We start from the raw sequence: 23,475 nt of genomic DNA, 5'->3' as shown, positions 1-23,475 counted from the left end.
ATCTGTGAGCATGGAATGTTCTTCCATTTGTTTGTGTCCTCTTTTATTTCGTTGAGCAGTGGTTTGTAGTTCTCCTTGAAGAAGTCCTTCACATCCCTTATAAGTTTTATTCCTAGGTATTTTATTCTCTTTGAAGCAATTGTGAATGGGAGTTAACTCATGATTTGGCTCTCTGTTTGTCCGTTATTGGTGTATAGGAATGCTTGTGATTTTTGCACATTCATTTTGTATCCTGAGACTTTGCTGAAGTTGCTTATCAGCTTAAGGACATTTTGGGCTGAGATGATGGGGTCTTCTAAATATACAATCATGTCATCTGCAAACAGGGACAATTTGACTTCTTCTTTTCCTAATTGGATACCCTTTATTTCTTTCTCTTGCCTGACTTCCCTGGCCAGAACTTCCAACCCTATGTTGAGTAGGAGTGGTGAGAGAGGGCATCCTTGTCTTGTGCTGGTTTTCAAAGGGAATGCTTCCAGTTTTGGCCCGTTCAGTATGATGTTGGCTGTGGATTTGTCATAAATAGCTCTTATTATTTTGAGATACATTCCATCAATACCTAGTTTATTGAGAGTTTTTATCATGAAGGGCTGTTGAATTTTGTCTAAGGCCTTTTCTACATCGATTGAGATAATCATGTGGTTTTTGTCGTTGGTTCCGTTTATGTGATGGATTACATTTATTGATTTGTGTATGTTTTTTAAAAAAGCTCAGAAAGTGTCTGGGGATGTTGAAACAGATGCTTGGTCACTTGCCTTGATTTGCATGGGGCTGAAACAGGAACGAGAATTCAGTCCAGAGACAGGGTTCAGAGCTGTCAGAAGAACTGAAGTAATTTGAGGTGGGTCCTGAAGCTAGATGAGAAACAGGCTATGAGACCTTGGAGAGAAAATCACCATGAGGGAGAGAAGAGAACAGCAAAGCGGTCTGACTGAGCAGGTGGGGGCTGACTGTTCGGCCATGCTAGCCTCTTTGATTCAGCTCACTCCTCCCAGGGCTCATGTGGTTAGGGGATTAAGGAAAGGAGAGGGGTATGGAAGAAAACAGATGGCCTGTGTCCGGGGAGGCTCAAGATCCTGGTAGAGGAAACTCCCTCCAAAAGACCTAGTTATGAGAAGCAGTGCAGTGCAGTAGAAGGATTACTTGGGCCAAGTAGGAGGCCAACATTCCAACTGTTGGAATGTAGCCACTCTGTTTCTAGGTGGGACACTCACCTGCCAGGAATTTCTGATGTATTTGGTGAGGTAAATTTGTGAGAAAGCAGGACTTCTCACAAATTATCGTGCAAATATGACCTGGATTGTTTTCACAAACTGGTCAAATCCATTGTAGATCCCACCCACCTCTACTCAACTTTAATCTGTGCTGTCCAATGTGGTAGCCACTGGCCACATGTGGCTATTGAGCTCTTGAAATATGACTAGTGTGACTGAAGAGCTGAATTTTAAATGTTATTTAATTTTAATTAATTAAAAATTTAATTTAAAAACTTAAGCTGTGTAAAATATTTGTCCTGTAAAACTTATAAGAAAAATTTGAAACGGGATTTTTTTATGTTGATAAATTTCGACTTGATTCTTAATATATGTAATACCTCCTTGAACATGATGTTAATAAATACTGAATGAGATGGAAGAGTTAATGAATTTACTTAACTTGGACAGGTGGGATTTTGAAACTGATGTGCTTTTGCTTCAAAGTCACATTAACTCTTCTGAAAAAGATGAACCATTTATGTCAAGGTGGATGTGAAGATCAAAGGAAAACAAATTTTGTGATCTTAAATTCAGTTATTGGAAAACTTTTAAGTGTGTTTGGAACAGCTTGGGTACGTCAATCTACTTTTTCAACTATCAATTTTATGAAATCTAAATATAGCTCAAGTATTTCTGATGAAGATTTAATATCTGAATTGAGATGGGCTATCAAGGTAAAACATAAGCCAGATTTCAAACTTAGTACCAAAAATATAAAACTCTCATTAATAATTTAAAATATGATTACATTATGAAATAATAGAATTTTGGACATAACAAGATATTAAGATATATTAAAATTAATTTTACCTGTTTATTTTTCCCTGTTTAAAATATGGCTATTAGAAAAATTAACATTACATATGTAGCTTGCATTCTGTTTCTATTGGACAGTGCTAATCTAGATTATTTAAGGGCAGGTTCACATTTTGTACGTCTTCATATTCTTGGCACCTAACATGGCATTGACATATAACAGGGGCTGAATAAATATTTATTGAGGAAGAGGATTTAGTTTTGGAGGGAGCTTTCCACTACTCAGCATGATTGTTGCTCTGGTGAACTGCTAAGACTGAATTCCCAAAATAATGTGTAAACCCACTATTTCACTTCCTCAGGACAATTTATTACCCTACATGTTTCTCTTGCTTCTTTTCTTTTGGTTGCTGGTACTAAACAATGAGGGGCTGAACCTACCACTAGTCTATTGATTTCCTGTCCCCTCTCCTTTTGTTTTCTTCTCAAAGCAACCACAACACCATTAATTATCATTCAGGAAGTTAGTGACAACTTGTCTTAATCATCTTGTCAGGTTTGCCTTTGTCTTTTTAGTTTAAAGTTGTGAACCCCATTTATACATCTTTCCTGTCTAGGATATCGATAAGAACTTTAGCTGCAGATAAAAACAAAACAAAAACAAAGTAGCCATGACTTGTCCAAAGAAATTTAGTAGCTTGTTGCTCATCCATTTTGCAAAGCCCTTTCTTTAAGCTGCAACGTGGTTTTTTGTCCAGTCCCAGAATTGCACTGAAAACTGGACTCCCTGTGGTGCAAATTACCTTCCGCTCTCAGGAGGAGCAGGAGAAAATGGAGTATTTTCTCTTGGGCATGATAGTGAACATTCTGTCGACTCTGCAGCACTGCATGTCTATGCTGGGATCTATTCTGTTCCTGCTCAACCTTTTGTCCAAAATAACCAGTCGATATGATCCAGTCAAACCAGTTACTTCAGCTGAGAAAACAGTTTGCTGTATTTCTTCACTAAACTAGCAGACTAATTTCTCAAACACAATGGTGCTTTTGTGTCAGGGGACTGAGTTTCCAATCAAGAATGGGTAAAGACACAGCCTGGGCCATCCTTTCCCCTTCTTGTGTATTGGGGTGTCCCAACTGGAAGTGCTAGGCAAACCTTTATGAATGGCTTGAGGTCAGATAACTATGTGGGGAATACGAAGTATGGAGTGCTTCTGTCTGATATTATTAGAGCTGTCAGATAATGTTTTAGCATAAGTATGTCTCATGCAACATGTGGGACATACTTATACTAAAAACTTATTCATTTTTTTATCTGAAATTTAAATTAAACTGGGCATTCTATATATTTTTATTTGCTAAGTCTGGCAATCCCAGATAAGATTCTAGATTTGTCTCCAAAGAAACAACCCATCCTTTTCTCAAAACAAGCAAGACAATGTAAGGGTTTATAAAATAATATCTATGGGGTGTGTGGAGACAATCAGAGACAGGCATGGTGCTTGATGGTTCTTGCTAAATCATCTTGCTGAAAACCAAGTGCGGTCAGACTCAGATGTCTATTTTCATACCTTTGATGACAAAATGAATCTATGAAGGGGCTGTGAAAACTGTGACGTGCTGCTCTGTCTGCTTTGCTTTACTTATCCTTTGCATTGTTGATCCTCCAGGGAGCACACCTGCACTCACCAAGGCTGTAAACCCATGAGGGCAGAAACTGGGTCTTCTTTTTATTGGTATCCCCAAAATGCACCGAAATGTCTGGGCACCAGTACATGCTAAGAAGTGTTACAGATGATCATGAAGGTAAGATTTAAGGATCTTGATCTAAAAGAATGTTGAATCTGAAAGCCAATGGATCCTCTAGCAATCCCATTGGGAGTTAACACAGCCCTCCAGAAGCCAGGCCAGAGGCCAGTGGAGTTGCCTGGTGTGGAAATAGCGCTCGGTTGTGTTTCAGGAGGTGTCTATTGGGAGCCCTGCTGTGGTCTGCTCCAGAACAAATGCTCTGTCCTTGACACCAATACAAGCAGCAGCCTCCCCTGCCACCTGTCAGTGAACCACCGCCAAAGCATAATTGTACCGGGATGTCGTGAGAGGAAGCCTGATTTAAACAAGGCCCTGGCAGAGTTGGGGGGCCAGCAGCGCCTTCTCATACCTGTTAATGAAGCCTCATTAGAAACAGCAAGAGCCTGTGCTGGGAACTGGAAGCACCAGTCTGCCATGGCTCTCCCTGCCAAAGGGTGATTAACTGAATGATTTACGGCAGCTGCTCTTTCAGATGATGGTGTGGAGGAGACCGAGCGTGTGCAACCCTGCACAGTGTGCTGTCTGGTGGAAACTCAGGAGTATGCGCAGATTCCTTCTCCCCTCTTTCCAGCGGCCGAAACGACTTCCAGGTTCTAAAAACTGCATGGCCATTCAGTCATAGAAGTACCTCCCTTTGATAGCTGACCTTTCGGGGACTCTCACCTTTGAAGCCTCCAGCTACCTTTAGGTTAGGAATTTAGGTCTTGCCTGAGGGGCCAAAAATTAATAGTAACGAGAAAGAAAGCAAAGAAACAGACCTCAGTGTCTTGTGCATCCAACATAGCAAGGCCAGCCACACACTTTGTTTTCTGGCAGGACTCTTGTATCAAGGTGGTTCAATTATGGGCAGCCCCATAGTGTGCAGCTATGGAGGAGATGGATACTTTGCTAAAATGTAGTTTTAGGGCGTCTTGCCTATTTCCATGTCTCGAACAACAAACTGACCTATGTCAAGGTTCTATGCACATTGTAAATAGCTGTTCTGCTCATGTGATCTTTAATACAATTCCTTTGCTCCTGTAGGCCAAAAAGGAAAACCAGTTGTAGCAATTCCAACAAGGATACCACATATCTTGCCTTTTTTTTTTCTTTTTTGAGACAGTCTTGCTCTGTTGCCTAGGTTGGAGTGTAGTGGCGCAATCTCGGCTCACTGCAACCTCCGCCTCCAGGGTTCAAGCAATTCTCCTGCTTCAGCTTCCTGAGTAGCTGGGACTACAGGTGCCCGCCACCCAAGCCTGGCTAATTTCTGTATTTTCAGTAGAGACGGGGTTTCACCATATTGGCCAGGCTGGTCTCGAACTCCTGACCTTGTGATCTGCCCACCTTGGCCTCCCAAAGTGCTGGGATTACAGGCATGAGCCACCGCACCCAGCCACCTTGCTTCTCTTATAAGCAATCCTTAAGGATAAATAAATGTTCTTTTGTTTGTGTGGGCCTTGGCTATTCGGACCCTCAGGTATGGGGGTTTTCAAATGTACCCGTGTTGGATACACTCCCCTGTCTGGATTAGCAGCTCAGAAACACAAAGACTCAGCTTGGATATTTTGGTCCGTAATTCTGTGTGATAGGTAGACCGACAGAAGTTTGAGGGAAGAATGATGAAATTAAGGTTGGGTTTTTTTTTTTTTTTTTTTTTTGGTTGTTTGGTTTTTTTTTTTCCTTTCAGTTTTAGAGACACTGAGAACCTGTGGTAGGACACAGGTGGTGGTTTCAATTTTAATCAGAAGGCAAGAGAGTCTTGGCTGGGTAGGTGGCAGATGCATGAACTATATTTGGCCGGCTTAGGCCCTGAGAGAACTGGGGAAAGGACCCTGGAAGAAAATTCTGAGGCTGTAAGTGGGGTGAGCAACCACAGTGTAATTAATCCCCCACTTAGATTGAATGGGTTTAGATTGGGCTGAGACTGAAGTTCCCTTTTAACTGATTGAGAGGTGCTCTGCCAATAGCAAGTGAAATGTGTGTGTCTGCACATGAATATGCATGCAGAGTATATTAAAGAGGTCTGAATGCTCCATGATGCCTGTAATTATGAAACATGCAATAAAGCACCACATTAATCCCCTCTCGAGCAAGAGCGTTGTTTTTTGTCCCAGACTGCGGCAATCCTGCATGCCACGAGCACTGCTTTTGCCTCCACAGCACTTTTATGTTGACAAACCCAAGAGCAGGTGACCCTAGGGAGGCAGATGGCGTCACACTCAAGGGAATCCTTCCAGAAGCCTTCAAGCATAGCTCTGCGAGCAAAGGCCAGGCAGGTAAAGTGATATCCATCTTGAACCTATAGTGAGTTGAACAAGGTGGGCAAACTGGACGCTGCGCACAAAGCATTTATTTGAAGGAGGACAAGGGAGGCTGCTCAAGCTACAGACTACTCAGATTAAAGCAGAAGGACCCTCTCCACTTCCAAGAAGCTTTTCAGCTCAAGCTGAATTAACCAGGGAATCCAGCAGGGACTGGAACTCAGGAGAAAGCTCCTCAAGCAACTTCACGGGTCAGCTGATGAGGAAGGGTGTTTTCTTCATGAAAGGAGGAAGTTTCTCCATCAGCTGAAAGGAAACACATAGGAGTCAGAGGCCATGGGCGAGGAAAATGGGTCATTCTGTCACAACAGGATTACGAGAAAGGGGGCTGTCTCATGAAAGCATCTGGCCTTTGGAACAAGATAGTTTTGGATTTTAAATCATTACTCCATGGTTATTTGCTGTGAGACCCTGGGCCATGACTTAAGCTCTCTGAGGCTTTGTTTCCTGTCTGTAAAAGAGGGATCACGATGTTGTTTTGGCAGGGTTTGGGGGATAAATGAAAATAATCAAGAGTCAGGTCTGCGCTGGCACTCACTAAATGAATGTAGCACATAAATTCTTAGCAAGTAACGCAGCCTAACTCACTGCTCTTGGTGTTTGTTTAAACTGACTTTGTGTGTTTATTCAGATGCTCATAGGCATCTGAAAAAAAATTAGGAACATCTGGCTTTTATAATCAACAAAAATCAATTCAATAAAAGACAGTTGGAGAGGAGCTGGATGACATATTTTCCATTTGAAAGCAGGGCGTGGTTAGGTCGCTTCCTTGAGTCTCTCCCGCCTGCTGAATAAAGAGAGATTACACTGTTGGAGAGAGCAGGAGACCTGGGCTCCCGTCCCAGTGCTGTCTCCGCCTCCTGTGTGATCATGTGCAAATCTTTTTCTGTTCTGGGTCTTTGTGTTCTCTCTTGAATCAGGAGGGATTGAATGATACGATCACCAAGCTGTCTCTATTCCTTACTCAACATATGTCAGAGAAGGGGCCTTGGAGGGAAATAAGAAGGCAGAGAACTATGATACAAAATCAGGGCCTGGGTTTCTGGAAAGAGTTGGCAAGGCAACTAAGGCCCAAGGCTGATGTACATGCCTCCAGAATCCTTATCTATTAAAAAAAGAGTGAGTGCAAGTGTGTGTGTGTAATTATGGCAGACTAACTCAACTGCTATTCCCAACCCCTTGCCTGCCTCCACTATGGAGTCTGGAAAAGCTAAAGAGTTGCTTTCTCAGCCTCCCTTGAAGATGGATATGGCCAGTATAAGCAGGTTCTGGTCTATGAGATATAAGGGACAGTCCACTGCAAGCCTCCAAATGTCTTTCCTTCACTGATTAAAGGAGAGGGCCACTCAAGAAAAAGCCTTTTTTTTTTTTTTTTGCTGCTGCCTCTTCTCTCCCACTTCTGGCCATGAATGAGGATGTGATATTTGGATCTGTGGCTGGCATGTGGTAACAAAGATAAAAAGCCAATGTTATCATGGTATGTTAGAAAGATGAAAAAAGCTTGAGTCCTTACCGAAATCTTTGAACAGCCTAGATCACCTATATCTGGGACTCTTAAATAAATGGTTTACACATCTTTGCTAGTCAGAGTGTGGTCTGTGGAGCAGCAGTATAGTCACCCCCTGGGAGCTTGTTAGAAAGGAAGACTCTCAAGGCCGGGCGCGGTGGCTCAAGCCTGTAATCCCAGCACTTTGGGAGGCCGAGACGGGCGGATCACGAGGTCAGGAGATCGAGACCATCCTGGTTAACACGGTGAAACCCCGTCTCTACTAAAAAATACAAAAAAAAAAAAAAAATTAGCCGGGCGCGGTGGTGGGCGCCTGTAGTCCCAGCTACTCGGGAGGCTGAGGCAGGAGAATGGCGTGAACCCGGGAGGCGGAGCTTGCAGTGAGCTGAGATCCGGCCACTGCACTCCAGCCCGGGCGACAGAGCGAGACTCTGTCTCAAAAAAAAAAAAAAAAAAAAAAAAAAAAAGAAAGGAAGACTCTCAGACCCCACCGCAGATGTACTGAAGCAGAATCTGCATTTTAAAAAGATGCCCAGCCGGGGTGTCACGGCTCACACCTGTAATCCCAGCTATTCTGGAGGCTTAGGTGAGAGGATCACTTGAGCCCAGGGGTTTGAGTCGAGACCAGCCTGGGCAACACAGCGAGACGAGACCCTGTATCCCCGCACCCCACCCCCCCAAAAAAAAAGATGCCCAGGGTTTTGAGTGCACATTAGTTTCAGGAGCACTGGTTTATAGCCTCATTAATTAGGTTCTATTACAAACAACTGAAACATTCCTAACAGCTATTATGTACATCCTAGGTATACACATGTGTGTGAATGTATGTGTGTATATATGTACGCATACGTGTGTATATATACATACATAAATATGCATACATATAGAAAATGTATTAGTATGTGAATATATATTATATATATAATTTGTATGTGGATAGGAAAGGAAGGACACAGCTAGGCTGTGGGAATGGGTGCCTATGTGAGAGGAAGTCTGGGGTGATTTCTTAAATACTTCTACAGTGTTTGGAAAATAATTATTTTTAAAGCCATGAATATGCATCCCTTATTGACGCAGAAGCGAGGCTTACCCGCTCTCCTCCCTGTCCAGCAGGGCGTGGTAGGACGCCACGTCCTTCTGCAGCTGGCACTTGCGGGCCAGCAGATGCGCGCGCTCCTGTTGCTGCTGCTCCGCCTCCGCGCGGATCTCGCTGAGCTCCGCCTCCAGCCTGCCGACCACAGCGCCCAGGTTCTGGAGCTCCATGTCATGCCAGTGCTTGGCATCGTGCAAGGTGTTCTCCAGGCCTCGTTTCTGCAAAAGAGCGAACCTGGTCCAAACCCGAGGACGACAGGCCGGGCCCTTGAAGAGAGAGGTGTGCAGAGCAGTGGCAGGGGCTGGTGGTAGCCTGGACTATTCCCCCTGTGGCAGGGACCTTGCCAGTTACGGAGGCTGACGGGGGTTATTATTCTTAGTGGCTCCGTGGGAAAAATAAGGAATCCCACTCAGGTCAGACTGTCGATTAGTCTGATTGAATGACCTTTTTGATGGGAGAGAGGGAGGCGAAAAAGAGAAGGAGAGAGGGAGGGAGAAAAGAAAGGGGGTGTGAGAGAGGAGTGGAGCAAGAGGGAGAGGGATTGAGAAAGACAAATGGGAGGCAGCTTGCAGGTGTTTCTTCAAAGAAATCTTGTTCTCCGGGGCTTTTTCTTCTGATTTTTTCACTCCCCGGGGGACCCCTTCTCCCTGTGCTGCGGAAACCCCATCCATCATTTGGCTAGAATCTCCTCCAGCATTCTTTCCCAGATCACTGTCCTCAGAATGAATGTCTCTGGCCTTTATATACTCAGCATTTTCCCCTTTGGTGTTTTAGTAGCACATTTTTGCCTATCCCTTTTCCTCTGCCGTCCCCTCACTGTGGGCTCCCCAGTGCCCATCCTGAGCCTGCTTTTTTTCCAAGCAGTGCGTCCTGGGTCTATGTTGGTCTCCATCATACTCATGATTTGAACAGTCGTCTCCAGGCCACGTCCTGCGTTGGTAATTCCACCACCAATCTTTCCTTCAGTAGCTATGGACCTGCCACTGAACTTCTTACTGGAAATATATATTCAGACTTCACATCAAGGTGTCCAAAATGAAGCCACTGGCTGCCTCCTGAACCTGCTGGCTCCTCCTAGTCTAAGCTTCAACTGGTGAACCCATGTGAGCTAGAAACTGGGGAAAGATGTGTTCCTGCTTTCCTTCGTTCTCTTCTTCCAAATGCAACCATCACGGCTTCCTGTATATTATGAGTCCTGCTTCTTGTACCTCTTGAGAAGTTTTCACATTATGCAGCCACCATGGCCTGGGATTGGAAGCTTGTCACCTCTCACCTGTGGTACCCTCAGTGGCCTCTTAGCTCATCTCCCCACCTCTAGTTCCTCCTCTTCCTGAGTTCCACACACAAATAGCCACAGTGCTCTGTCGAAAGCCTAAACCTGGGCCTGTATCTCCTCTGCTTAAACTCCATTGATGGCTCCCCAGGGCCCCTAATACGGCTCACACAGCTGGCCCAGTATCTTTCCATCTTTATCCCCACCCTACGGCAGCATCAACACTTCCAGTCTTGGAGTTTATTTGGTCTGTGTTGTTTCCTCCACCTGCACCATGCTCCTCCATTCCTTCCAGCATCCTCACCTCACTCACTCCTACTCATCCCCAAGTCCAAGCTCAGAGGTAATCTGCCCCAGGAAGCTGTCTTTGAAACTCCTCTGCTGCTACCATCACCAAGCTAGGTTAGGAGACCCTCTGTATTTCCATGGCTCCCCAAGCTCATGCATGCTCTTAAACTTACCACAGTGGGCTAAGCTTGCTTATGGGCATGTCTCTTCCACCAGATGGTGAGACTTGGAAGGAACCAAGTCTCTTTAGTCCCAGCACACAAGTCAGGGCCTGGCACAGAATAGGTTCTTGGTATGTGTAGGTTGCCCTGGATGATAGCACTTGTATTATGGTTACACTTATTGCAATACCTGTGTCTCCCCATTAGACTGGAAACTTCGCTCTTCTCATCTTCCCATGCACCATGTCCTGAAGACTACAGAGCTGATCAATAAACCCCTTTAAAAAGCTATGTCTGTGTTTAACATTTTCTAATAGTTTCATTTATGGTTCGCCTATCCTTTAGCATCTGGCTTTTTAATATAACACACACAAAAAAAACTTTCTAAATTGGATTGAATTAAATTTTGATGAAACGAGATTCTGTACCCTGCCCTCCAGGAGGAGATTTTTTATACCCTTATGACCACTGTGGATGAAATAGAAAATTCTTTGTCATGACACCATCTTAAATCATGACTGCTATTAGCAGGTATCACCATATTACCTTATTTAAATCTTCTTAATTCCACAGGATATGAGAATGTTGAGTCAGATTCTCATCTACCTGAGGCATATTTGTAAGAGGCAAAATGTGATCACTAGAGAATAAATCTAGATCAGTGTCTGGTCTAGGGTTATTATTTAATAGAATCTGAAAACCTTTCTATAGCAGTGAGGATGCAGAAATGGCCACCTTCACTTTGAGCATCATTTGTTCCAACCTCCCTGGGTTTTCTTTCTTTGTTTATACATGAAAGTACTTAATTTGTGACTAGTTATTGTTGACATTGGATTTGTAACATCTGTGATTTGGGAACATGCTTCACAGAATCATGGTTGGATCATCTGTCTGTAGTTTTTCTCCATCTTCTAGATGAGTTCTTCATGTGGCCTGAGGTTTTTCCTTGGTGACTTAGGACCCACTGCCAACAGGGCATTCACTGGAACCCCAGCCAAAGGTTATATGTGTCTTCCATCTTAACCTTAAAGTCCAAATCCAGCTTCCCTACCTAAGTCCCTGATACTCTGGCAGAAAGAGAATGCCTGGTTCTCCCGGAGATGCTTGAGCTTGAGCGACTATGACCAGGCTACTGCTGCAGGCAGCACGCGGGCTCGGTCAGCCACACAGACAGCACCAGCAAACAAACTGAGGTCACAGAAGCACGCTTACTCTGCAGGTCTCTAGAGATTTGAAGGACTTTCTAGAATTGCAAAACCCTCCAGAAAGTAAAAGAGTGACCTTCTGTGATTTCTGGCCTTGAATTTCATTCCTGATTTGAGTTGACTGGACACAGAGTTCAGCAGGTCTCAAGTACCATTATTCGTGCCTAGCTTCCAATGCAAATAGTGCCTTATCGGCAAAGGGGGCCGAAAGTCTCGCCAGCTTGGCTGTCTGAAGTTTATATAAGCTGTGGGGGCCTTTTGTGTGCACAGATCGCTCTGACTGAGAATAACAGGAATGGCTGGATGAACTTCCTGTATCTGAAAACTGTAGGAGAGTTTGTTACCTATTTTGTCCCAGTGTGTGCTCCTCACCGTGGCTGCAAGGCCCTGTGACCAGAACAGTAATCTACCAGAACCAGCAGGGAACAGAGCAGCCTGTTCTGGGCCATGGGCATAGAAAGAATGCCACTACTCTGAAGCTTTCTGGTTGAGAGTGTAAATTCTTTTTCCATTTTTTCCCAATAGTTAGGACCATGGGTTTAAGTGAGGTGACCAGGTGGCTGGTGATGCCAACTTGGAGTTACTATTCTAGTAGTTAGTATAGCAATTTTATATGATAATTAATAATAGATGGCATTTATTGACTGCTCACTAAGTGCCAGGCACTGTGCTGAGGGCTTGACATACATTATCAATCATCTCAATGACATTATGAGGTAAATTCTATTACTGTCCTGACGTGGCTCACACTTGCATTGGCAGCTGCAACAATTATCTCCACTCCACAATCGCTTTCTCAATGTGACCTTGCCATTGTCTCATCAAGAGGTTGAGTTTATTTCTCTCCCCGTTGAATCTAGGATAGTCTGGTGACGCTTTGACCACTAGAATGTGGTGTAAGTGATGTGCAGAGACTTTCAAGCCCAGGTGTTAAGAGGCCTGGTAGCTTCTGTGCTCACTCAGGTGCTATATCAGAAGTTTGACTATGTCAGGCTGTCATGGTATGAGGAGGTCTAAGCCGGCTACATGGAGTGGTCACAGGGAGAGAGAAAGGAGATGCACAATGGAGTCACCAGACAAGCTAAGTGAAGAAGTCATTTTTGGGTGTCCAGCCCCAGCAGAGGCCACATGATACAGAGGAGTTATCCCTGCTGAACTCTGCCTAAATCACAGAATGAGAGAAGAAGTGATTCACTGTCGTTTTAAGCTACTGAGACAGTAAAAGGTATGACAGTCAAAATAGATCCTCACTTTACAAGTGAGAAAATGAAAGCTCTGCTCGGTCACACAGCTAGTGAGTGAGTAGAGCACCCACCACGAAGTCTACCCCCTGACTCCCTGACACCCACAGCAGGGGTGCTGTCTCCCACCTGCCACGCCCTCACATTTATATCAGCTCCTCCCCGGAAGCCACATTAACTCCTTGGAGGCAGGGACCATATCTAATTCATTTCATGTTCCCAAAGCACTTGGCACAGTTCCAGGAACTAGCAAGTTCTCAAAGTAATGCCAAAAGTCAGAAGAGTGTGCTCATGTGCATCCACACCTTGGATCCTCCTAGAATCACTGAGAAGTGGGCTGGGCTGTGACTGTCATACCCATTTTGCAGAAGAGTAAACTGTGGTTCAGGGATTTGCCTATTTACCCAAGGGATAAATGGAGGAGCTGAGCCCTTCTGACTCTATTACTCTTGATTTTCCTCCCCTCAAATCCCCAGATCTATTTCTCCTACATGCTTGCGCTGACCTACATCCTATCATGCGCCTCATTGACTCCAGGCCATCTCAGCTGCACAAGGATTACATGGGCCAACCTTTGATTTGCACCAACAAAGCTGTAGTTAGAATAGTGCAAATGACCTCCTGGAGGGGACATCTAAGAAGAGCTGTGTTTAACACCCAAATAGAACTTCAGTCCATCCCAGAGGTCAGAGGGTGGATTGCTTCATTATTAATACATTTTATTGATTATTTTAACAATATTTTAATCAATAATAATTAATGATAAAAGAGATGTGCTTGCAAATCACAGTGAGTCTGAGAGCTTACTAGCTGTCTCAGGTTGGGTTCTCCAGAAGCAGAGCCTGAGTTAGGGATCCTGGAACTCGCAAATCATTAAGGAGTACTCTCAGGAAAAGGGGGAGTGAGGAAAGCAGGACAGGGCAGAGGAAGGCACTAAGCGAGGATGTGGTCTCCAGAATCTGGCTACAGGCTGGTCCTATGGAGAGCTCTACAGAATGGAGCTAGTTCCATGTTGAAGCAAGAGGGCTGGGCTTTTAAAACCCCCTCTCAGTCAGAGCTGAGGGCTGTGGGGGCAGGGCCTAACTTCCTGGGCCAGGTGTCCTCAGTGTGGGTAAGGGCAGGTCTCTGGAGCAGTGGGGCAGCTGAAAAGGGGCGGCTGTGGATGTTAACAGCCAACATTTATAGCAGCAGCCTGGTAAGAGAGATTTCAGGGGGGCACTACAGTGTCTATTGCACGTGCTGTGGTTCAGTATCTGATGATCCTTGAGAGTCAGAAGACATTTCAGGCCTCAAAACTCATGCTGTGAGATGGGAATCCCCTGGAAACTATGGTCCATAATACTGGAATTTGACAGTAGAGAGTTAAAATTAGCACAGGGATGCCAGGTCTTTCCTTGGCCCACTTACCAGGGCACGTAAGGATTCTGTCTCAGCCTGGAGGCTCTGGACTTGGCACGAAGTGTTGTGTAACTCCACCCTGAGGGCAGCTGCCAGCTTCTCTTCCTGGGTCTGGGACATGTGGGCCACCTCCGCCTGTTGCTGTGGAGAGTCAGGTCTCAGTATGAGCGGGGAAGATCAGGAGCTGAGCCCATCCTTCCTTCCTAGCCTTTCTAATCACCACTCCACTGCCTCAAACCAGAGGAAACACAGCTGTCACATGGAAACATCTTTTTTTTTTTTTTTTTTTTTTTGAGATGAAGTCTCGCTCTATAGCCCAGGCTGGAGTGCAGTGGTGCGATCTCAGCTCACCGCAACTTCCTCCTTCTGGGTTCAAGCAATTCTCCAGCCTCGAGTAGCTGGGATTACAGGTGCCTGCCACCATGCCTGGCTAATTTTTTTTTTTTTTTAAATATTTTTAGTAGAGACAGGTTTCACCATGTTGGCCAGGGTGGTCCTGAACGCCTGACCTCAGGTAATCCGCCCGCCTTGGCCTCCCAAAGTGCTAGGATCACAGGCATGAGCCACTGCGCCTAGCTGGAAACATCTTTTTTTTTAAACAGGTCCCTTCACCAACTTGTATACAAAAATGCATTTATTTTGAACATACGATGCGTGCAAATGAAATACAATTCAAAAGATTTCCTACAGACTATATAGAAAGTCTCCTTTTCTCCCATGTCCTAATTACCCAGTTCTCTTATTTCTAGTTTCTTATTCCTCTTTCCAGAAATAGTTTATATGTTTATAAATATGTATTATCCCCTCTTGCTTTGGTACTTAATATATCTTAGAAATTATTCTATATCAGTATATATTAGGTTGGTGCAAAAGTGATTGCAGTTTTTGCCACTACTTTCAATGGCTGAGACGGCAATTAATTTTGCACCAACCTAATAGAAATCGAGTACATTGTTTTTAGTGGCTGCACAGTGTTGTCTTGTTTGGAAGGGCTGCAATTTATTTAGAAGTCTCTGCTGGTGGACACTCAGATTGTTTCTAGTCTTTCTTTCCCTATTACAAACAATGGTGCAAAGAAACAGCTTAGATCCCTTATTTTTCATACAAGAGCATGTCTTTGAGAAAGTAGTTCTTGTAGTAGAGCTGCTGATTAGAAAGGGTATATGTTTTTAATTTCGGTGAATAGTGGCAAGTTTCCCTTCGGAAAACTTGAAATCCGTTTCAGCATTGTAAGACAGTGCCAGTTGTCCCATACCGCCCTCCAACAAGGAGCTATCCGACTTGATCTCTGTCAATCTGACAGTCCCTGTTTCCTTGTGAAAACCATACGTCTAGCCACAACTGTGAAACTGTGACCCAGACATAGGGAAGCTCTGTGCTTTTAACCTTCTCCCCAGAGCAAGATGGACAGAGTCAGATCCCTTCCTATATATTCAGGGGAGCAGGTCATTGTCACTCCTCTTTTGTGGGGAAAAGATGAAAAATAGGAGATCATCCCCAGTTTCTTTGATGCAGTCTGATGGAATGCCACCTAGCCAAGAATGTAGGAGGGAAAAAACTCTACTTTCCTAGGTTATGGTTTTCTGGAATTACCATTTTTACCACATATGAATATTTATTTACAGAATAATCCAAAGATAATCCAATCTAATGAACTGGCTAGAAACCCCAAGTCAAGGCGGGGTACAGTGGCTCACGCCTGTAATCCCAGCACTTTGGGAGGCCGAGGTGGGTGGATCACCTGAGGTCAGGAGTTTGAGACCAGACTGACCAATATGTTGAAAACCCATCCCTACTAAAAATACAAAAATCAGCCGGGTGTGGTAGCGTGAGCCTATAGTCCCAGCTACTCGGGAGGCTGAGACAGAGAATTCTTGAACCCAGGAGGCAGAGGTTGCAGTGAGCCGAGATGGCACCACTGCACTCCAGCCTGGGTGACAGTGAGACTCTGTCTCAAAAAAAAAAAAAAAAGAAACCCCAAGTCAAGAGGCTCATAGCTTAGTAGTAGCACCTCCAATTCTTACTGTTTGAAGTCTTTACAGAGCCCATAGAATGACCATTAAAGGCTTTGAAGCAGCTGAAGGAGAACAGAAGCCTTGGACCCAGCTCTGACTGGTTAGCCAACAGCTTGTGGCCCTAGGCCATCATTCAGCCTCTCAGAGTCTCAGTTTTGCCCACGGAACACAGACCACAATGAATGGAGAATCATACTCATAATCATATAATGACTCTGTCCTGTGGTCACTATGAGGCTTCCAGCAGATTAAGCATGCTGAAGCCTTTAGAACCCTAAAAGCATGAAAACACTGGCTGTATATATTTTCCAAATGTAAAAAGTAATAGTAGCCAACAAACGACGTTTATTATTTAATAGTTAAATAACAAAATGGTAATAGTTAAATGCTACTATGAAGAGTTAAATATTTAGTAACAGTTAAATAGTAATAAATACGACTACTAATAACGAATATGTATTAGGCACTTACTCTGTGCCAAGCACCATGTTAAAAGTTTTAATCGATTATCTAATTTAATGTTTACAACCCTATGAAGCAGATGTCATTATTATCCTCATAGGAAACTGAGGCACAGGGAGATTGAGTTGTTTGCTGAAGATTATATGGCCAATGAGAGACAGAAACAGGATTCAAGCCCAGCAGCAGACCCAGAAATGTGCTCCCAACCAGTATTTAATGCTGTCATCTCCACCAATCTACCAATTTAAGATCCCTAAAATTGGAGGTATCTTCCCCCAAACTCAGGTGGATCATTCTGAAGTATACTCCTTATCTTCCACATTCTTAAGATCAGTACCCCAGTTTTTCTCCCCTGTTTGGGGTTGGGGTCCTGGTCACATGGGCTGTGTAGGTGGGTGGGAGGCAGGAGGTGGGGCATCCTGGAAGGCAAATGGAGTCAGGTAATGTAGCTACAGAGGGTGGCGGGGAGCAGTAGTGAACTCGAACTGGCTCCTAACAGCTCACAGGAGCTGATTTTTAAATTTCCAGGCATGTTGTAAGCTGACGGCTAAACACAGCCATCATTAGAAATTAAATTATATTGCTACTGGCCAGGCGCGGTGGCTCACGCCTGTAATCCTAGCACTTTGGGAGGCTGAGGCGGGCGGATCACGAGGTCAGGAGATCGAGACCATCCTGGCTAACCCGGTGAAACCCCGTCTCTACTAAAAATACAAAAAATTAGCCGGGCGTGGTGGCAGGCGCCTGTGGTCCCAGCTACTCGGGAGGCTGAGGCAAGAGAATGGCGTGAACCTGGGAGGCGGAGGTTGCGGTGAGCCGAGATCGGGCCACTGCACTCCAGCCTGGGCGACAGAGCGAGACTCCGTCTCGGGGGAAAGAAAAATTATATTATTACTGGTAACTGTAACATAGGTGGCTAATAGGTAGCCAGTCAGACATGAACAGGGCAGGAGAGGCACCCCCGCAACCAACTAAGAATGTCAGGCGACCATCAGGTGATGGTCAGGTGGTTGTTAACTGTCTCTCTAAAATAGTAACTTGTCACAGCTGGCAGGGAAAAGCAGTCTCCCTAAAGATAGAAAAAAACCTGAAACTGGTGATCAGCAATTTCCTGATAAGATCTCAGGAGCTAGGCAAGTGAGCTCAAGCATGCACACTAAGAGGCAAAATGGCAGAGTTAAACTGGTATATGACCTCCTAGGGGCATTCAGCTGGTAAGAGAAGAATGCCTCAAATGAGCATGTGTACAACTCCAGTAAACACACTGCGCATGCTCCCCTCCAAAGTGCTAGCAGGCCATCGCCCATGCGGACACCCCGCCCCAAGGGTGGAATCAGGGGAGAAGGTACACAAGATCCCAGAAGCATGCCAACGTTTAAATCCCCAAGTCAAAAGGTCAAACCGCACACTTGTCTTTCAAGTTGCCTGCTGGGCCCTCTTCCAAGTGTATTTCCTTCCTTTGGTTTCTGCTCTAGAGTTTTTTGTTTTGTTTTGTTTTGTTTTGAGACGAAGTCTTGCTCTTGTCCCCCAGGCTGGAGTGGGATGGCGTGATCTCAGCTCACTGCAACCTCTGCCTCCCAGGTTTAAGCAATTCTCCTGCCTCAGCCTTCCGAGTAGCTGAGATTACAGGCGCCTGCCACCGCACCTGGCTGATTTTTGTATTTTTAGTAGAGAAAGGGTTTCTCCATGTTGGCCAGGCTGGTCTCGAACTCCTTAACTCAGGTGATCCTCCGGCTTCAGCTTCCCAAAGTGCTGGGATTACAGGTGTGAGCCACCGTGCCCAGTCTCTGCTCTAGAGTTTTTAAATAAACTTTCACACCTGTTCTAAAACTTGCCTCAGTCTCTTCTGCTTTATGCCCCTCAGTCGAATTCTTTCTTCTGAGGAGGCAAGAATTGAGGTTGCTGCAGACCCCCTACAGATTTGCCACCGGTAACAAATAAGTGAGTGACTTTTTGCTTAATCGGAAATTAGTAATCAAGCTTTTTTTTTTTTTTTTTTTTTTTTTTTTTTTTTTTTTTTGAGACAGAGTCTCGCTCTGTCACCCAGGCTGGAGTGCTGTGGCCGGATCTCAGCTCACTGCAAGCTCCGCCTCCCGGGTTCCCGCCATTCTCCTGCCTCAGCCTCCCGAGTAGCCGGGACTACAGGCGCCCGCCACCTCGCCCGGCTAGTTTTTTTTTGTATTTTTTAGTAGAGACGGGGTTTCACCGTGTTAGCCAGGATGGTCTCGATCTCCTGACCTCGTGATCCGCCCGTCTCGGCCTCCCAAAGTGCTGGGATTACAGGCTTGAGCCACCGCGCCCGGCCTCAAGCATTTTTTGTAGTCTGATTTTGTGATACTATTGTTGATGATAGAATTATAAAAAAATGGTTGGTGATTTTTCCAAGAAATAGCAAGTCATGCTGAAGTTATGGGTGTAATTGAAATAGCAAAGTATTTTGTCTTAAAATTTGTGTTACCTCTAAAATTATATATAAAAAAATCAACGGAAATTGTTACATTACCCTTTAGTAGTACTGTGAATTTGATTGGCACATATATACATATACATATATTTCACCCAGAAAGCAGCTGTGAAACATTTACCATCACTCCATGGGGAAGAGCCAGGGAAGGAATGGAGGCAACTTTCAAAGCCTTGGTGGGCAGGTCTGGTGTAAAGCTGCTGGCCAAGGCTATAGCCACAGTCCCTCACATGATTTGTCCCCTCTCAATCCAGTGAATGGCTTCCGTGATACTTACTGATCTCTTGGCTGAAACACTATGTCTTAGTTTCATTAGCAAAAATACTGTATTTAAGTGTTTCTCAAATGTTCTTGGACCACCGACCGACATGGTTTTTCACACTATCTTAATACTCATTCATGCTATTTTTATTTAAACCAATTCACTCTTTCTTTACAAATAAATGTGTTTAAAATGGAAACGGTAGGTTAGTTATCTGCAAAATGTAGGTTAGTTTAAAATGGAAACTGTAGTTTAAATGAGCATCAGCATCACCTGAGGATCTTGTGAAAATGTGGGCTGTGATGCAGGGGATCCTGAGTACGGCTCAGAAATCTGCACTCCCAGGTGATGCCTGGTCCATGGAAGCAAAATTCTAGATCTCTACAGAAACCAATGAAACAGTATCCCTTGCAGTGCGTAGAGGATAACTAAAAAATTAACAAAATTATAACAAACCACTGTTATTAAATTCCAGCTACTATTGATTGCCAAGCTGCTAAGTCCTGAGTCCTGTTTTCTCTTTGTGGAAAGGGGAGATAAATAAGTACAACAGAGGTGTTAAAGACCTTCCAGCACCTAACAAAGGCTTTCTTCTAGTTTAAGACTGAAAGGGCAAAAGAATGTAATTTGATCACTACAAGTTTTAATGTCACTGTGTTCCTTCTCAAATCATCTCACCGCAAGAGATACTTCCCACTTAATTGCTTTAACACACCTCGAGTAACCACTACTAAAAGTAATTCACCTAAAAGTATTACACATTTTCATCCAATGGCTTTTTAGATTTGTGCTTTCTGGTTATTATAATTCTATTTCTGTTTCCATTTCAACCCTGTGCCTCCAGATTTCTTCTCATAGACCAAATAGTAGGTGTGTCATCCAGCCCCTGAGGATAGGAAGGTGGGGCTGTGTTTTGTTGCCCAGTGTAGTTGTTAGGGGGTGTGATGAAATTCAGATATGTTGATCCCCAGGCTTTGAAACTGCACAGGACCTGAGCTGCCCATGTTTGCACTCCAGCTGCGTGGGAGTGCAATTACTTCTGGGGCAGGACAGCATGTCCACATTTTGAAACATAATAAAGATTTTCAAATTTCAAAAATTTCAAATTAAATTAGCATGTTTTTGCACATGAAGGATGTAAGAAGAGAAAAGCAATGTGTTCTGAGTAAGTAATAATTAACTATTTGAGGGTCTGACTCTTGAAGATAGAAATGAGGACTGGGAAAGAGGAAAAGGACCATCTTCAAGTCCAAGCCTGACCCACTTTGCTGATTAGGATGGCCATTCCTAAACACGCCCTTGGCAATGACCCAGAACTGAGAGAAAGGCTACCTTGCAATGTGAGGGGAAGGTGAGTGTTTAGGAGAGAGAGTGAGGGGAGAGGATGATGATACTTCCTGGTCTTTGAAATTGCAAGTGCATTCTCAGCAGATCATGGATCCAAATGAGCTGTCTGCCTCGTGTGTCTTCTGCCTTTCACTGAGCAGTTGCTGTGCAGGTTTGAGCAAGTCACTCCAGCACTCTGGTTTTTGCAACTGGTAATCAATTGCTTTATATGAGCCTTGTTCTACTGCAGAATGCAGCTACCTGCCTTGGCTCTTAAGCACTTTTCAGATTTCATGAGATCATGCTAATCTCATCGTGCTGTTCATGGAGAAAGGTCAACAATGGTCCCGTGGGAATACAGAGGTTCCCTATCTTGTTTCATAGAATAATCCCGCAAGGAGGGCACAGACCCTTGGTTTGAAAAGCTCCCAACAGAAGTCTGGCATAACTTTTAGCCCCTCAGGACAAAGGCCTCTCCAACCTCACATTCCACAAGATGTCACTTATTTATTCTTGAAAAAGAAATCAGCTGGGCATGGTGGCTCACATCTGCAATCCCAGCACTTTGGGAGGCCAAAGCAGAAGGATCGATTGAGGCCGGTAGTTCAAGACCAGCCTGGGCAACATAGTGAAACCCTGTTTCTGCAAAAAAATCTTTTTAAAAAACCAAATTAAGGTCTCCCCATTCATGTGGTCTGTCCAGTTCAAACTGGCAGTTAAGAGTGTGGATTCTGGAGTCAGATGTGTAATTTGAATCCCGGTGTTGCCACTTTCTAAGTGTGTAATTTTGGGCAAATTACCTAACCTCTCTGTGCTTCAGTTTCCTCCTCTATAAAATGCTAAAATCACAATACCTCTCTCATGTTGGGAAGATTAAATGAGAACATACTTGTCAGGTGCTTAGAACCCTTGGTAGGTGCTCCATAAAAGCTTGGCTGGCTCTGCTTTTGTGGAAAATTTCATCCTGCCTTGTAGAAGAGTAGCCTTTCTACCCATTTCTTGCCTCCCACAGGTACACCAGCCAACATCCACACTGGACTGTGGGTTCCTTGTTTACAGGAACAACTTCTTACACACCCCTCTGCCCCTTTTGGGGACCTAACATAGCTTTTTACACCTAGAACGTGCTCAATAATATTTATTGAAGGTCTACAATATAGGCCAGGCACATGCTAGGAACTAGGGAAGAAGAGAAGGATCTACCAGGAATAGAAAGAGATCAAATCTCCTTTTCATTAAGAGGATCAGCTATCGTTATTATAACAGTTGTAAGTCATTTTACAGTTATGTGGTGTCATTTGTTATTTAGCTAAGGCTAGCTTTTGACAGGCAGCACACACTCCCGAACTTCCTCAGCCAGATGTAGGATTTATTTGGGAGAAGGCTGGATGCCATCCAATCTACACTAGCGACATGGGCTCTCCTCAGCAGGGATTAAAAAGAAGTGCACGCCTCACTCAATGAAACTTCAACACTGGCAGAGAAGCTGGCCCGGCTAGGCTGCAACAAGTTTCTCCGTGAGTTTATACAAGAACTGCCCAGCTATTGAAGCTGCTGTTTGAGTGTAGGACCAATTCCCAGCCTCTGTTGAAGCTGCCAAACAAAACACAGAGGAGCAAATGGCTTTGTGACCTTGCTGCCTCCTTGGTAATAAGTAAACTCATCCTCTTGATAAAATCAGCCGAAAAGGCTCAGCAATGAGTCTAATTCTAAAGAGAAAAATAGATTTTTCTATTATTTTATTTTGAGACAGGGTCTCACTCTGTTGCCCAGGTTGGAGTGCAGTGATAAGATCATAGCTCACTGCAGCCTTGACCTCCTGAGTTCAAGCAATTCTCCTGCCTCAGCCTCCTGAGTAGCTAGGACTATAGTTGCATGCTTTCACACCTGACCAATTAAGAAATTTTTTTTTTTTACAGATGGCGTGTTGATGTGCTGCCCAGGCTGGTCTCAAGCTCCTGACCTCAAGGGATCCTCCTGCCTCAGCCTTCCAAAGCAGCAGGATTACAGGCATAAGCCACTGTGCCTGGCCAGTCCTTACACTTTTTATGGGAAAGATCTATTTAAAAATATCTAAGATATACTTTGAGATCAGCACAATCTGGTAGCCTGGGATGAGCGTTCTTAGAAGTCAGGGACTTCAGGAACCATAGCATCAAGTCAGGGCCTTGTACCTGGTTTGTCCTTGACAAATGGATTTTGAATGAATGAGTGAGTAGAGATTCCTTGGTAGAAGATGTAAGAAAGAGGTTGCAATGTTGGGTGATCCCCTATGTAGGTACCCAGATACTGGTAGTCAACCTGTTGTGAGTTTAAACACACTCTATAAGAAGATAAGGGCCTGGGAGAACCCTCTACAATGTCTGTGTTTTTTTGTTTGTTGTTTTGAGACAGAGTCTCACTCTGTCACCCAGGCTGGAGTGCAGTGGAGTGTTCTCAGCTCACTGCAATCCTCCACCTCCCGGGTTCAAGTGATTCTCATGCCTCAGCCTCCCCAGTGGCTGGGATTACATGTGTGCCCCACCACACCCGGTTAATTTTTTGTATTTTTAGTGGAGACGCAGTTTCACCATGTTGGCCAGGCTGGTCTTGAACTCCTGACCTTAAGTGATCTGCCTGCCTTGGCTTCCCAAAGTGCTGGGATTACAGGAGTGAGTCACCA

The 23,475-nt window shown here is 44.4% G+C and overlaps 1 protein-coding gene and 1 long non-coding RNA gene across 3 annotated transcripts in view; one reads left to right on the top strand and one right to left on the bottom strand.

The window, feature by feature from the left end:
* The first annotated feature begins 806 nt into the window (after positions 1 to 806).
* Positions 807 to 5,880, top strand: LOC105469872 (uncharacterized). 2 transcript variants are annotated; one of them, XR_980106.2, is made up of 4 exons: positions 807 to 939; positions 1,665 to 1,828; positions 3,680 to 3,815; positions 3,970 to 5,880. It is a non-coding gene; the product is annotated as an uncharacterized lncRNA (long non-coding RNA). The 2 variants fall into 2 exon arrangements; XR_980107.2 differs by lacking the exon at positions 1,665 to 1,828.
* A 245-nt stretch (positions 5,881 to 6,125) lies between these two features.
* Positions 6,126 to 23,475, bottom strand: part of LOC105469874 (beaded filament structural protein 2) — a 67,055-nt gene continuing 49,705 nt past the window's right edge. Inside the window, exons 5-7 of the mRNA XM_011721428.3 lie at positions 14,294 to 14,425; positions 8,716 to 8,936; positions 6,126 to 6,364 (exon numbers count right to left, since the gene is read on the bottom strand). Of these exons, the coding sequence (XP_011719730.1) occupies positions 6,361 to 6,364; positions 8,716 to 8,936; positions 14,294 to 14,425 (357 nt within the window). The 3' untranslated portion in view covers positions 6,126 to 6,360. The remainder of the gene's footprint in view (positions 6,365 to 8,715; positions 8,937 to 14,293; positions 14,426 to 23,475) is intronic.

This window comes from Macaca nemestrina, chromosome 2 (genome assembly GCF_043159975.1).
Source record: "Macaca nemestrina isolate mMacNem1 chromosome 2, mMacNem.hap1, whole genome shotgun sequence".
NCBI classification, from domain to species: domain Eukaryota; kingdom Metazoa; phylum Chordata; class Mammalia; order Primates; family Cercopithecidae; genus Macaca; species Macaca nemestrina.
Note: the sequence above shows the minus strand (reverse complement) of the source record. Positions and strands in the feature narration are given on the sequence as shown.